We start from the raw sequence: 17,080 nt of genomic DNA, 5'->3' as shown, positions 1-17,080 counted from the left end.
TATTTTTATATCTAATGTTTTTGTGTGACAAGTGCAATATAAACCTGTTAACATTTTAACATTAGTAAAGCTTTATTTTAAAATAATCATGATCTAAATTGATTTTTACAATCAATGTTGCATGGTTTTTATTAGTTAAAGGCCAAATGTTTTTTTTTTTTTTTTCCAGTGGGTTTTGTCATACATTGATATGAATCAGCCATGGATTTACATGTATTCCGAATCCCGATCCCCCCTCCCACCTCCCTCTCCACCCGATTCCTCTGGGTCTTCCCAGTGCACCAGGCCGGAGCACTTGTCTCATGCATCCCACCTGGGCTGGTGATCTGTTTCACCATAGATAGTATACATGCTGTTCTTTTGAAATATCCCACCCTCACATTCTCCCACAGAGTTCAAAAGTCTGTTCTGTATTTCTGTGTCTCTTTTTCTGTTTTGCATATAGGGTTATCGTTACCATCTTTCTAAATTCCATATATATGTGTTAGTATGCTGTAATGTTCTTTATCTTTCTGGCTTACTTCACTCTGTATAATGGGCTCCAGTTTCATCCATCTCATTAGGACTGGTTCAAATGAATTCTTTTTAACGGCTGAGTAATATTCCATGGTGTATATGTACCACAGCTTCCTTTATCCATTCATCTGCTGATGGGCATCTAGGTTGCTTCCATGTCCTGGCTATTATAAACAGTGCTGCGATGAACATTGGGGTGCACGTGTCTCTTTCAGATCTGGTTTCCTCAGTGTGTATACCCAGAAGTGGGATTGCTGGGTCATATGGCAGTTCTATTTCCAGTTTTTTAAGAAATCTCCACACTGTTTTCCATAGCGGCTGTACTAGTTTGCATTCCCACCAACAGTGTAAGAGGGTTCCCTTTTCTCCACACCCTCTCCAGCATTTATTGCTTGTAGACTTTTGGATAGCAGCCATCCTGACTGGCGTGTAATGGTACCTCATTGTGGTTTTGATTTGCATTTCTCTGATAATGAGTGATGTTGAGCATCTTTTCATGTGAGGGCCACATCACCCTAATTCCAAAAACCAGACAAAGATGCCACAAAAAAAGAAAACTACAGGCCAATATCACTGATGAACATAGATGCAAAAATCCTTAACAAAATTCTAGCAAACAGAATCCAACAACATATTAAAAAAATCATACACCATGACCAAGTGGGCTTTATCCCAGGAATGCAAGGATTCTTTAATATCCGCAAATCAATCAATGTAATACACCACATTAACAAATTGAAAGATAAAAACATATGATTATCTCAATAGATGCAGAGAAAGCCTTTGACAAAATTCAACACTCATTTATGATTAAAACTCTTCAAAAAGCAGGAATAGAAGGAACATACCTCAACATAATAAAAGCTATATATGACAAACCCACAGCAAGCATCACCCTCAATGGTGAAAAATTGAAGGCATTTCCCCTGAAATCAGGAACAAGACAAGGGTGCCCCCTCTCACCACTACTATTCAACATAGTGTTGGAAGTTCTGGCCACAGCAATCAGAGCAGAAAAAGAAGTAAAAGGAATCCAGATAGGAAAAGAAGAAGTAAAACTCTCACTGTTTGCAGATGACATGATCCTCTACATAGAAAACCCTAAAGACTCTACCAGAAAATTACTAGAGCTAATCAATGAATATAGTAAAGTTTCAGGATATAAAATTAACACACAGAAATCCCTTGCATTCCTATATACTAACAATGAAAAAACAGAAAGAGAAATTAAGGAAACAATACCATTCACCATTGCAACAAAAAGAATAAAATACTTAGGAGTATATCTACCTAAAGAAACAAAGGACCTATACATAGAAAACTATAAAACACTGATGAAAGAAATCAAAGAGGAGGCCAAATGTTTTTTAACACTAAAACATCAATCTTATAATGACATTCATGGAAAACATTACCACATTCTGCTTAAAAATAATATCCTTCCATTTGTGTTTGGCTTATCACTTCACGTTTTTTCACATATATCTCATAACTGGATGATTAGAATCAATGGCCAAATTAGGAGAGGTAGGTACTGTTATCTATTTTTTATTGGGTTAGCCATAAAGTTCATTCAGGTTTTTCCATAAGATGTTACAGAAAAACATGAATTAACTTTTGACTACACTAAAGCCTTTGACTGTGTGGATCACAACAAACTGTGGGAAAGTCTTAAAGAGATGGGGATACCAGGCAACCTACTTGCCTCCTGCAAAACCTGTATGCAGATCAAGAGGCAACAGTTAGAAACTGGACATGGAATAACAGACTAATCGCAAATTGGGAAAGGAGTAAGTCAAGGCTGTATATTGCCTTCCCCCTCATTTAACTTATATGCAAAGTACATCATGTAATGGTGGGTTGGATGAAGCACAAGCTGGAATCAAGATTGCTGGGAGAAATATCAATAACCTCAGATATGTAGATGATAACCACCCTTATGGCAGAAAGCAAAGAGGAATTAAAGAAATCCTTGATGAAGGTGAAAGAGGAGAGTGAAAAAACTGGCTTAAAACTCAACATTCAAAAAACAAAAATCATGGCATCTGGTCCTATCACTTCATGGCAAATAGGTGGGGAAACAATGGAAAGAGTGACAGACTTTACTTCCTTGGGTTCCAAAATCACTGCAGATGGTGACTGAAGCCATAAAATTAAAAGACACTTGCTCCTTGGAAAAAAAGCTGTGACAAACCTAGACAGCATATTAAAATGCAGAGATATTACTTTGCCAACAAAGGTCTGTTGGCAAAAGTCAAAGCTGTGGTTTTTCCAAGTAGTCGTGTATGGATGTGGACCATAAGGAAGGCTGAGCACTGAAAAATTGATGCCTTGAACTGTGCTGCTGAAGAAGTCGCTTAGGAGTCCCTTGGACAGCAAGGAGATCAAAACAGTCAGTCCCAAAGGATATCAACCCTGAATATTCATTGGAAGGACTGATGCTGAAGCTGAAGCTCCAATACTTTGGCCACCTGGTGCGAAGAGCTGACTCATTGGAAAAAACCCTGATGCTGGGAAAGGTTGAAGGCAGGAAGAGAAGGGGACGAAAGAGGACAAGATGGTTGGATGGCATCACTGACTCAATGGACATGAGTCTGAGAAAACTCAGGGAGATTGTGAAGGACAGGGAAGCCTGGTGTGCTGTAGTCCATGAGGTTGCAAAGAGTCAGACATTACTGAGAAACTGAACAACAACAATAAATATAAAGACAGGCCCTGTGGCTCCAAGAGAAGAGAGCAGTAGAGAGTCATACAATAAGAGCTTGAACTGAGCCTGTGTCTTTTGATTCCACAGCTAACACACTACCTGATGGCTTTCCATATAAAGCAAATTTGTGGGGAAATCTAGTAAAAAAGGATATATGTATTCTAGTGGAAATGACAGCAGGAGGTATAAGCAGATAGAAAAAGATATGCATGCTTTACATGTACCACTACCCATGAACTATGAATCACTAAGTATTAAAAATGCATTTATAAAAAGCCTTTAATATATACACAGTTCTAAAACTTTCCAAAACATTAATTCCCTTTTAATTCTACCAACATTTAGGTTGCTAATAGCTATTTTTAAGATATTAGTCCCTTGTATTTCTATACTTGTAGTTTCTCAGCAGAAAAGAAAGTTCTGGTTCCTTGCAAACTTTTCTAAAGCTTTCATATTTATTATGAGAATAGTAAACACATCTCTAATTTATTAAAGAAAAACTGGGTTTTAAAAGAGAGCTGATTTTCTCAACCATGTAAAAATATGCTTCAAATATCTGAGGAAAAGAAAAAATTTAAAAAGTCCTAAATATTTTTAAACAACTAGGTCTTGGAGATAAAATCAATTATTCTGAGTGCTGTCAAGAAGACAATGGCAATGAAACTAAATCAGAACATCTTGATAACAACTAAAACAACTAAAGTTACTACATGTGATAATAAAAGTTTCCAAAGCTTAATGCTTTGAGAAACTATATCTTTCACAAGAGGTGAAATGGGGAAAACCTAATGGTAAAACACTTGAAGTTATACAGAGACTAAGAAAATGAAAACATGATAAAAGAACAAATGCTTTTAAAATATTCATTTTTCAATTAGAAAAGAATAAATGGTAATGCCCTGAATCAGGGACAAGGTAATGCCAATGAAAGCCTGTAACTGTCTTCAGACTGATTAAAAACATAACTGGTAAAACAAACATACAAGTTGAAGAGATTTAGGTTAAGTCAGCATCATTTAGTTACTGAGTGATAAAGAATCTACCCACTATGCCTGAGAGGGGGGTTCGAACCCTGGGTTGGGAAGATCCCGTGGAGAAGAAAATGACAACCCACCTATATATTCTTGCCTGGAGAACACTTTGGGCAGAGAAGCCTGATGTGCTACAGTCCATAGCGTGGCAAAAGAGTTGGAAAGGACTTAGGGACTAAACAACAAGAATTGGAATTTTATTCTCTAGTACTATTGAATTGTCTTTATCCTTACATCTTATCTAAATATGACAAAGTCAAAGTGTTCTACTCTTTGTGACACTATGAACTGTAGCATCCAGGCTTCTCTGTCCATGGAAGGAAACCTCAAAAATCTTGAAAGAAATGATGGATTCTCTTTGGAGAAAGTAAAGCAGGTTCCCTTTCATAACGAAGTCTTAAAAAATCTCACATCATCAATGTCAAAATTTTCATTTTGTTACCTTCAAAAAAACACAGCAAACACCTAAGGGTCCACTGTAGGACTGTCTAAACATTACTAATGAAAGTTTAGTATAATCCATATGGAATTGAATGAAGACTATTTAATATTTAATGAAAAAGTCAATAAATATTTATCAAATATTCAGGTGTTTAAAAATGTCTCTCTTCATGATGACAGTTGAGCATAAACTATTTTGTCAAAGTTCTAATATTGTCAAGTTTAATATTTGACATTAATATTCACTATAATATTCAGAATCATAGTATATTTCCTAGTTCCCAATAAATTTCTTAAATTAAAAAAAAATAATATAAAGGAAACAGGACATAATTAATAGAAAACATATATACAAATGTACATATACTAAAGAATATAAGCTATGCTTTGAGAATGTCAAAATGTAGGTGTTTCACATTGAGAGCAATAGACAAACTATATACTGTAAATGATAAACTATAATGTTAACTTGAAAAAGAGGCATCTTACATATGATCATAACATAGGGCTTTGTTAATTAGGCCCCATTCCCTGTACATTTTGGGCTCCAGACTCCTGAATTCAATTGCCTATTTTACTACTTAAACTGGATGTCTAACATGCCAAACTTAACGTGTCCAAAAGACATTTAATTTTCACTTCTCGAATCTCAGTTTTCCTTATCTCAACAAATAGTTCACAATTTGCCTAGTTTGAACTGCAATCCTGGGACAGATTCTTCCTTGATTCTATCCATTTCTTTACTCTTCACTCCCTATTCCTGAACTAAGAGGAATCTTATTATCTTGTTATCTTTCCTTCAAAATGGATTCCTGAATTGGTATATTTTCCAGTTTACCATCTTTTTGCAAATACTCTGAAGGGTACAAAATCCAAATTTGACCTCCAGGGTCTACTGAGCCTCATAAGATCTGGTCCATGGATGGCCCAGCCACAGTTTCCATCCCATTAAACACTCAGTAGTGTGTCCTCTGTGGGCTGTGTTGTTTTCAGTTTATTCCATCATGACTACAGTCCCCTAGCTTTGCCATGGTGGTATCCCACCCACACCATCATGATGATTCCTCAGCTCACAGGTTACCATGTCAGTGAAGCCTTCCCTGAGTGCTCAATCTAATCAGCAATGCCTCACTCCTACCACTCATTGGTCTCCATCACCTCAAAAGGTTTCGTTTCTTCATAATATTAATCATTATCTGTGATCACTTTTGTAATACTGGAGTGGGTTGCCATTTCCTCCTCCAAGGGATCTTCCTGACCCAGGGACTGAACCTGAGTGTCTCTGGTGTCTCTTGTATTGGCAGGCAGATTCTTTATACTGTGCCACCTGAGAAGCCCTAATATTAAGCAAATATAGAGCTAGATCTAATGATAAAATGTATGATGGCCTTCAGTAATGTAGAACATATGTAAGATTGGAAGATGGGGAAAGAGCTGCTTTTCTAGTCTCAGAGGAAGAGGATAATTCCCCTAACACTCCATGACCAAGAGGAGCGAGTACCTCAGCTATTTTTTTAGATTTTCTTTAAGGACAGTGCTGCTGCCAGCAGTCTGAGGCACATCCAAATGTTTATGCCAAAGGAAATTTTGTAACTGAAGTTTTCAAAAATAAAAATGATGGGTTTGAGTCAGGGGGTGGATAAGCGCTTCCAGCTAGGGATAGCCAACTCTAGGAGGTTTCTATACAACCACATACAAACACTCAACTCAGACTGTGGCTTCTGCCTTCAGGTAAATGTCCAGAATATATTACTTACCCTGCGATTGACAACAACTCTAGATATAGAGAATACGTGGCTTTGCTTTCTTTTAAATATGCCTATTAAATATCTGTGGGGCTTAAAACCACGTCTCAGGAGACATGCAATTTACTTTCTCTGAGGGTGTGTGGACTGTGCCACTTACTAACTCTATGGCCCTACTTGAACCCACTGCTACGCTGGCTGCACACACTCACTGCCACTTCCTTTCAGGGGAAGTTCATTGAAAGGAATGAACATTGGACAGCCAGAGAACAAGATCCCCTTGAAGGGATAAGATGTCATAACAAAATGACTTTCTTCTGTTCCCAATCTTTAATGCCAAGAACTGTTTATACTCTTTCTGTGAGAAATCAACAAAGAAGATTAGGTAATACAATGTATCTCTGTTCAAAAAAAGATCATTCTATTTTCCTTTCGGCAAATATGTTTATTTCCCTCTCTCCTCATCAACTTGTCTTTAGGTAAGTGCTTAGAGATTATTTCACAAACACGAGTCTTTCCTCAAAGAACTAAAGAATTAAAGAATTAAGAACTAAAGAATTAAAATACTTAATTAACTAAAAGCAAACAGGAGTTCTGCTTTCAATTCAGTTCTCTCAAATTTTCTGCAGCTACAGTATTTTCCCCAAATCAGTGCAGTACAAGTTTAGGGAAGAGAAAAGAATATTTCACCTCACTTAAAAACATCAAAGGAAAATACCTTGAAAAAAGGCTTATAGCAAATACAACAAACTGTTAATTCCTTTATTGTATGAAACGGGAGCTCAAGTGAATAAGATAAAACATGTGCCAAAGAGATAAATAAGTAAAAGAGGTATTTTAAAAGGGAAATACAGTTAAAAAAAACTACCCCATCTTGCCAGTAATCTTAACAAAGAAATTAAAAATATGTTAGCTTCTAGTTTATAAAAGTAGAAATAAAATTAGAACTCTTTTCCTCATTTTTTTTTAAAGAAACAACATTCTTTGTTCAAACAATATTACTACGAAGTCCAAGCAAGTTGGGTTTCAGCCATGATATCTGAAAGAGTGAGCTAGGGAGACTGGTCTTTTCTCCCTGTTCTCTATCCTACAGGGACTTTTGAAGAAACTTACAAAGCATAACGTATTTTAAGCGCTATCCACGTAAATAAAATGTAAGCGTTACTAACAACAACATGACAAAGACAACTAGCATCTAGTTTTCCGTGAAGGACACTGGAAGACCATTATTTTTAATACCACTCAGTATCAATAAGAGACTGTGCAGTGGGCATACTCCAAATTGTCAATGAGATTCTAAATCACATCTACCACTCTGAACAGCAATCTGGAAACATGCCATAAAAATAACCAAAATGTCCATGCTCTTTGACTACCTTCACTTCTGAGGCCCTACATTGACTATATTCCATGAAGATACTAAATATAGCATCATTTAAGATGGCAAAACTTATAGAAAAAAACTGATGAACGTATCCAACCATTTAATAAAGACTTACAGAGCAAATGATCTTGCAAAAGTTCATGTTGCTAATAAAGGATGAGAGGAAATGGGAAAGGCTTGGGCCAAGGTCTAGAAAGGCTATGAAGAAGTTTGTTAGGTAGTGCTTATGATGCCCTGCACTGAAAAAGCCTTTCATTTTACTGGATGGCATTAATTCCTCAAATAGTTCAGTTATCACATCATCAAAAAATACAATAAAATCTGCAAGAAGAAATAAATCAGTCTGTAGCACTAAAATTATTCTACTGGGAATCTTCAGGTAAGACCACAATTCTGATTTTGGCAAACTCTCCTAGAGAAGAATAAAAGTCAAAAAGCTGAAACATGTTTATGAGACTCCTTGTCTAAGCTATGAATGTGGGGAATCCCTAGGGATTTGAAGCACTCTTGACCAAACAAAAGGGTAGGATGGCCTCTCCTACAAGGAGGCAAGTCAGGAGTCAGATGGGAGGTCTCACGATGGTAAACTCCAAGCTTAAATTGACAAGCATTTTGTAAACAAGATTCTCCAGTTCTAGATTCTTCTCTGTATTATCTCTCCTGTGTAATTCTGTATCTTTAATACGGTCTTATTTAAATGCCTCCAGTCTAGCCTCAGCTGTGCTGTGGGTAAGGAAGGATTACATGTCCATATTTTAGCTGCCAGAGAAGGCATTCCAGTCTACCATCCAAGCCTTAAGCCAGGGTGAAGCTGGGGAAAGGTAACGAGTGAGAGATGTCTTAGAAAATGTGTTTCTCTCAAAGGTCAAGGGCAGGTCATCAGGCAGGCTCTGTTGCTCCACCTTGCATAGGGAGGCATCCTCTATCAGCACCCTTCAGGGGGCTGGTGTAGATTTGATTACAGACAGTCCCTTCTTTGTAGCCTCAAGTATGTTTAGATCATCAGATAGTTGTAAAATAAGCATCTTGAAACACAAACGAGACCAGGAAAAGGACGATAACTCCTGAGGGCAAAAAAGCAAACCAACTAACATAAAGACAGCCTTCAGGCTTATGCAACTGTCCCTACCTGTCTGCTTTCAGAAGGGGTGATTTATCAAAAGGTCATGAAAATGACCACCTTAGTGGGAAGATAAGTGCAAAGTGCAAAGCAACACTTCTTTTTAAGTTTACAGCAAAACCAAAGAAATATTCTAATGTAATCACTTGTTCAAAAGAAAAAAAAAATAAAAAAACAAGTATAATCAGTGTCATTAGTTTTTGTGTTTTTCTAAAAGACCAACATTTTAAAAGATGATCTAATTCAACCCTTGGAATAACTGCTCTCTGTAAACAGAAATTATTTCATAATCAGATGCATGCTATGTTTACAGAAATTTTTTTTTGTTGTTTACGGAAATTTTAATCAGTATAAGCATGAAGTGGACCGAATTGCGAGTCTCTCTTCCCTTGCCTCAATAAAAAGCACAGTACATTCGTAAATAGCTCTTCTTTTATTTTCTTTGATTGTTTCATATTTATTTTATTTTGGGGTTTTGCATATATCCTTGTAAGTCAGTTAAACTATGTTCTGGAAAAAAATGGAGTATAAGCAAACAAAAATTATTATCTCTCAATACATTTTCTTTCTGAAATTACTTTTTCTCTCCAGCAAAGATTACTCTTACCTTAGGTTGTTTGCAAAGGTAGCGACAAAGTTCTCCAATGTACTGGAACACAGTCACATTATACTTCCGGCAGTCATTCCAAAACTGGCTTGCTGAGAATTTCTTCCTTAACACACAAGTGGCACCTATGAGGAAAGCATAAAAAGGCACAAGGGAAAAAATTCAAGGGCAGAATTAACATAAAACACAAATGATATTGCTCTGTCCAGAAGAGTTTTGCTCACTTTCAAGGCTTTTATAATCTATCAGTGGCCATTTATATCAAGCTCATTTGAAAACATTAATCTTACAGTCAAAAAAGTCTTTTAAAAATATTCATGCTGTAATTCTATATTTTGACTGTAGGTACGCTTCTTATAATACATGGGATGAAAGAAGCACTCAAAATAAATAGGACAGTTATAAGTAGTAGAGAATGAATATAGATAAAGGTCATCCTTCTTCACAGAGACCAAGAATATTCACTTACTTTTGACCTTGAATACATACATAATATTTATTTTAAAAAATTTTAAAGCAGCCTCAATATATTTTGAGGTTGAGTTAGCAAGGCAGAATTTGTAAGAAAGCACCAACAAAAAGGTTCATTGATGACTGCAGAACCTAATTTTAACAACCTAATTTTAATAACAATTTTAAGTCATAGGAATATGTTCCAAGGAAAATGCTAATGTCTCGACCTTCATCTTTATTTACTGTAGACATTTGTCACATTCTAAACATACCATTCTATAACATTACTTTATAGTATTTTAGATATATATATACATATAAATCATGGTAAGTGATCTCTAAATATTATTTCTGAGTGAGCTAGTAACAGACACATAATCTCAACATGATTATCAATGGAATCTACTGAGTTGTCAGTTCCACCAAATGACTTCTTGGGTATCTGGAGTACAATGTTTGCAAAGATAGCCTCAATAACTCCTCCTCTACACTTACCTTTACAATGTGGATTTGACACCCTGTCTTTCAAGAAGTTGGGTCTATTTCCCCACTCGTCAAATCTTGATTCTGAGCTGGCTTGTGACTTGTTTTGACCAGCAAAATGCAGATAAAATGATCCATGTGACTTCCAAAACTAAGACTTAAGAGATTAAGAGATACTAGGCTTCTGATTGGGAAAGCTCCTTCCTCCACTTAAGGAGGCAGGGCTTGGCCACTAAACAGTGAGTGATCACATGGAGAAGGAAGTCCTGTCAATAGCCAGTTCCAACCACAAGGCCAAATTCCCAGGGCACTGCTCCTTCCACTTCAGGCATACACTGAAGTGGGTGATGAAGCTGTGTCCTTTTAGTAAACATTTTATAATTGTATAACATGCACACAATTACTCTGAATTCTACAAATAGCATTTCAAACTTTAATGAAGACAAGTTCTAATTATTAGACATTGTGAAAACTTATTCAGACAATAAAAGCATACCTAATTCAATACATCCACCAATTCCCAGAAGAGATGCTGCACTATGATACAGAGGAAGAGTTATATAAATGATGTCATCAGAAGTACAACCAAAAGCCCATAATCCAGAAGAATACTTTGTAGCCATCAGATGACAAATCACAGCTGCTTTTGGTAGACCTGGAATAAAAGGAAGAAAAAAAAATGTAACAGAAAAGATACTCTGTTGGTATCAACTACAACAGCAACTGAGGCAAAAATACATCAAAATAGTCTATATGCTTGGTAAAAAGGGCCATGCAAATGCCGGCTGTGACTTAAATTAATCTCTAGAATCTTGGATCTACCCAGAGGATTAAAACTATAAAATTATATAAGAGTTTGAAATCTAGGAAGCTTCAAAGAGCCATATTTGCTATAAAAATGCCCCCAATACACAGTTTTTTCTCTGGTTCGACCTATTTACTGAATAAAACTAAAGCTGTCATGGGATTTTTAGTGAGAGCAGCACATGTGACTGCAAACCCCAGTCTACAGTGACTTCCAGACACTCTTCCAGAGTGAGCTTCGTGTCTGCATAGTTGCTGCACCTCCTTCAACATTTTCTGATAGGCTTTGGGCTTCAGTTTCATCAACTGGAAGAGACTTGATCTTATACACAAAATTGGCATGGTCTTGCCTACAGTCCTAACTAAAATTCATTTAAGTTTTCTCAAAAGAAATTTCTGTGGCTCTTTCTGATAGCTAGGCATCTCACAACCTGAAAGAGTTTATTGTCCTCCACATGGATAGAGAATCCCTCCAAAATTTCTTGTCAAGCCATTATAAAGATTTTCAGTGAGACTAGCATCCTTGATTCTTGATACTGTAATTGCTTTTCTCATCTTCATCTGGAGAATCAAATATTTATGCATTTTCTGCCTCTGCAAAGTTCCTACCTGCTGTTCTTCAGTTATCATATTCCCTACTTTCCATATTGTTCCTGATCTCATGGCAACCCAGCTTTAAAAATAATTTTTCAGTTGGAGGTGTGTCAAAAAATGAAGGATGCTTTATCTAGTTATTTTTCACCTGTGTGCTTCTGTCACTCCGATAAAGCACTTTAGTGACAAACAAATTACTCATGTTTTGGTTCCTGATTTGGTTAGTTTTAAGTGAATAATGATCTCATTAACTTGTTATAAAAGTTATTATAAATTATTTAAGGTACTCAGACTTTTTGATAAAGGAGACAACAGATAGGAGCTTATCCAACAATGAAAGTGATCAAAGGTTCATGCAACTTAAAGTTTTGAAGAAAGAAAAAAAAAAGTTTTAAAGAAAGAAAGATGAACCAACAGAATAAATAAGCTTGTTAAAACTACAACTTAGAGTCTCTCTTGGAAGAGTTGGTTCATTACCTTACTAAAGCCTCTGAGGGGCCCAACTGTACAAAAATGTTACTGTTTTTTTCAGTGGTGTTTCTCAAAGTCCTGTGGTCATAAAGCACCTCTTCAAGTTTAATTTTTTTTCTTTGTAGACATGAAGGGATATAGGTGGCACAAGCTTGGGAAAATGCTACCTTAGGTGGTCTCTGAAATCCTCTGCTTTTCTAACCTTCTGTGGATCCCTGGCATTAAAACTCTCCACACATCCACAGATGTAGAGAGACCACTGTGATGAGGTCCAGGCATAAAGGTGGGAGTGAGGTTCTGTCCAGTGAATTGGAGATTAGCAGGAAGAAGGAAGAAGAGATGCTATTAAGAGAAAACCAATTTATGGGTAGGGATGGAAAAAATCTCGGGAATTTGGGGATAATTTTGGAAAAGGGAAAGAATCCCTAATATTAAGCAGGCAAGACAAAAGGAAATAAACTTAACGGTGATTGCAACCGGTCCCAGTGCAGCCTGGAAGGCAGTTCCATTTTTTTCTCCTTCCACTGCTTGCAAGAGTGACTGACCACAAGGCTGCTGTTTCCAGGGTTAAAAAGCCTTTCCTGGATATCTTGTGGCACCTAGCTAAACTCAACGAGCCACCTCAGAAGTGGATACGGGCAGACTGAATACATACATAGACCCTCAAGGCCAAAAAGAATGGAATTGGAGGTGACCACAACAAGACTTTAGAAAGGCAGGTGGACAACTGACACAGCCTTGGAGAAAGTTGATTTGCTCCCACAAAATCCCAGCAAGGCTCAGAAACTTGGAGACTAGGTACCTCCCAGAGTGGAGTATCAATATGGAACTATAAAGAGGGAGCTAAATGAGAGTTCTGTTTAAGAAGCAATTCCACCTGTCATAAATAAGGGAAGCCTCTCTTGTTCATCAAGATCTCACAGAATCTCCCAGGTCAAAGACACATGAATGGTATAAAAATTGACCTCAGTCCTTTCCTTACTCAGAGACATTCTAAGTTTGTCCCTAGGTTGATGGATATATTTTGGTGAGCTTCACATTAGTAAAATGATTAGGAAAGGTTTGATGTCATCCAAAGGGCTCCCATACAACCTGCTTGAAAGGGCCTGTGAGCGGACTCTGCTCCCATCATTTTTAACTTTTCTAAGTCTCACTTCTTTACATCACTCCCTAACTTGTATAACACTTACTTCATTATCAACATTATAAGATTTTTTGTTTGAGAAAATCTGTTTGATTTTTATGCTAATAGGCAACACTAATATAAATTCTCATGATCATTACAACTACTATCACTTAATCCAGCTCTGGGTTTCTAGCTGCAAAACATCAGCTTAGAGAGAGAGAGAGAGAGATGCTTTTAATAAAAAACATCAATTCAATCTTTAATGAGGTTCAGTGTGAGACAGGCTGGGATCTGGGGCCTGTGACCCTTTACGTGGGCCGCCTGCACCTCAAGTGACAGAATAGAAGAATCTACAAGGGACTAAATGTAACTGCATGCATGTACAGTTGAGGCAATTATGAAAAACATTCAAAAGGGGCACAAATCAACTGCCATTTCTGAGGTGCCAGGAGCAAAAGGAGGTTACTGTACATGACACCTGTAAACAGCACCTCCAAGAGGGTGGGCAGACCACTTAAGCCACCCCTCCAGCCCCACCCACCAATCCACCCCTACCCTCACCCCATTTTAGGAACCAGCCTGCCCTCCCTAGTCAGGGAGCCAGCAGGAGCGCTTGTCACTTGTTTTCACTTCTCTGTGCTGTGGCATGAGTCCCAGTCAAGCTTTGCTCGAATTCCTCGTCTGATCCCTTTCCATTTTCTATTGATTAAAGAGTCCAAGGACCCTAGTCTGTAGGAAATGTGATTTTGCTACATTTTCTGACAGTTTTGTATTTATAAAGCATGACATCTACTGTATGCCCAATTCTGTATGTTGCTTTGCTCTCTATAAGACCTCAAGTTGCTTAGAACTTTAAGCTAAAGAGAGATGATATTTGTATAGTATCATCCACAATCCAAATTTGAAAGAATGCCAATAAATGCTTTTGACATTTTAAAATGTAAAAAATAAAATGAAATTACAGCACCAGATGCTTCCCCCACAATGGTAAAGATCTGATATGTATTCTCTGGAAAAAGATGAGCCTCTGGAAACACCAGGAAGAAGAGAGACTGAACATATTGTGGGAATAAGAGAAAGTAGGCATCCTCCTCCAGCTCCCTCTTTGCAGGTTACTAGTTTTCCCTTTAAGATTCTGGTCTGAGGAATCTGAAGCACCTACAAGTAAAACTGGTAGTCATGAATCTGCCAACAAAATGTCCTGGACACTGAAACTAACCAGCTCACAATCCTGCTCGGTCACACAGAGCTTTTAGTTAGGATTTTGTTTGTTTTGGTAGCTACACTTTAAACATGAGCAGCCAAAGGTCAACAGATATTTGAGGAAATCCTCTAGAGTAAAGAACAGAGGCTACTGTAAAATAAAAGGTAAAAGGGCATTAGAGAAAATAGAGACAAGGTAGAGAGGAGAAATTTTTTTAACAATATTAATATTCCGAGAGGTATGAGACAATGAAGTATCAATAATACAAAAATAACATGCTACAAAATGAGAAATATTCAGAGAACATAGGGTGAAAATATAAATCTCTCAAAAAGTAAACCAAAAGGTAAGAGAAGGAAAATAGGATAGAAAAGATTAGAAAATTAATAACAGTTCAAGGAGGCCAAGCTTTAAAATGTTAGAGACCCAAAGATAAAAGAATGAACAAACAAACAAAATAATAGAAGGAGAGAATGGTCAGAAAAAAATAGAAATAAAGAGAATATGCAGACATCTTTAAAAAAAATTTCAAGTACCTAGACTTGCAAGACATGAGTTTCTAGATTTAAAAGGCTGACAGATTTATCAGCAAAATGGATAAGTAAGACTAGTCCCAGTACAAATAATCCTGAAATCATAGACTACTGAAGGCTCATGAAATTCTAAAAGTTCCTCCCCCTTGCCCCCACCTTCCCCCACCAAAAGAAAGAAAAACACCACCAGGTTGACGTAAAGGACATGAAAGCAGAAAAAAAAAGGCTTCTCAATACATATACTGGAAGATAGAAGGTAAAAAAGCAATGCCTTCAAACCCCTGCACCAGTATCATTTCTTACCTAGAATTCTATACAAGGGTAAGGGTAGAAACAAAAAGACATTCAGGTATGTGAGAACTTCAACTTACCTACTAACAAGCAGCTGCCAAAAAAAGTGCAGTGATAAAATGAAAAGTAAACAAAGGAAATAAATTTAGAATCTAAGAATCAGGGGATTGGAAAGAAGGTCTGAAGGGAATTCTCAGGGTGATGGTGAGAAACGAACCCCAGGACATGTCAAGATTGAAATCATAGGGAGGAAAGCTTTGGGAAAGATGTGATCAAGAACTGACATATATACGCTAATATGTATGAAGCAGAAAACTCATGAGAACCTGCTGTATAGCCCAGGGAACTCTACTCAATGCTCTATGGTGACCTAAATGGGGAGGAAATCCAAACAGGAGGGGATATATGTATACATCCAGCTGATTCACTTCACTGTTTAACAGAAACGAACACAACAATGTAAAGCAACTATGTAGTTATTGTTGCTCAGTTGCTCCTTGTGTTGGACTCTTTGCAGCCCCATGGACTGGAGCATGCCAGGCCTCCCTGTCCTTCACCATCTCCCAAAGTTTGCCCAAGTTCATGTACACTGCATGGGTGATGCCATCCAGTCATCTTATCCTCTGATCCTTTTCCTTCTGCCCTCAATCTTTCCCAGCATCAGGGATTTTTCCAATGAGTTGGCTGTTTGCATCAAAAGACCAAAATACTGGAGCTTCAGCTTCAGCATCCACCCTTCCTACAAATATTCAGGGTTGATTTCCCTTAAGATTGACTGGTTTGATCTCCTTGCTGTCCAGGGGACTCTCAGGAGTCTTCTCCAGCACCACAGTTCTAAGGCATCAATTCTCTGGCATTCTGCCTCCTTTATGGTCCAGCTCTCACAACCGTATGTGACCAATGGGAAGACCACAGCCTTGACTATATGAACCTTTGTCAGCAGAGTAATGTCTGTTTCAACACATTGTCTAGCTTTGTCACAGCTTTCCTGCCAAGGAGCAAGTTTCTTTTAATTTCATGGCTGCAGTCACCATCCTCAGTGATTTTAAAGCCCAAGAAGAGGAAATCTGTCCCTACCTCCACCTTTCCCCCTTCCATTTGCCATGAAGTAAAGGGACTGGATGCCAAGATCTTAGTTTTTTAATATTTAGTTTTAATCCGGCTTTCACTCTCCTCCTTCACCCTCATCAATAGACTCTTTCGTTCCTCTACAGTAAAGAACTAAAGAGGAACTAAAGCAACAATACCCCAATCAAAAGAAAATATAGCAACAACAAGAACATAGGCTTGACAAAATACAGACAAGCTTTTCAATGTCTAAAGGTGAGTTACTTTTTGATAGAAGGATGGGTACAGACTGGTCATAGATGTAGAGAAAGCCAAGCAAGCAAATGAAAAAACAAACGATCGATTCCAGATTGGGAAGGGTTTTACATGAAAGGAAATAAATATATTTTATTATACTATGGAGGGCAGCTAGAAAGTGTTATGATACTGATAACTATCAAACCAATATTTATGATGAAACAATATATAGAGTGATGTCAGGGAGAGACAGTATCTGTACCAG

At 37.4% G+C, this 17,080-nt stretch overlaps 1 protein-coding gene across 1 annotated transcript in view; it reads right to left on the bottom strand.

Annotated features, from left to right (window-relative positions):
* The window catches only part of SLC27A6 (solute carrier family 27 member 6), a 71,414-nt gene that overhangs the window by 43,215 nt on the left and 11,119 nt on the right, over positions 1 to 17,080 (bottom strand). The window contains exons 3-4 of the mRNA XM_043465962.1: positions 10,984 to 11,142; positions 9,552 to 9,676 (exon numbers count right to left, since the gene is read on the bottom strand). Coding sequence (XP_043321897.1) covers positions 9,552 to 9,676; positions 10,984 to 11,142 — 284 coding nt within the window. The remainder of the gene's footprint in view (positions 1 to 9,551; positions 9,677 to 10,983; positions 11,143 to 17,080) is intronic.

The sequence above is a fragment of the Cervus canadensis genome, chromosome 4 (assembly GCF_019320065.1).
Source record: "Cervus canadensis isolate Bull #8, Minnesota chromosome 4, ASM1932006v1, whole genome shotgun sequence".
Lineage (NCBI taxonomy): Eukaryota > Metazoa > Chordata > Mammalia > Artiodactyla > Cervidae > Cervus > Cervus canadensis.
The sequence above is the reverse complement of the archived record's forward strand: the minus strand, read 5'-3'. Positions and strand labels throughout refer to the sequence as shown.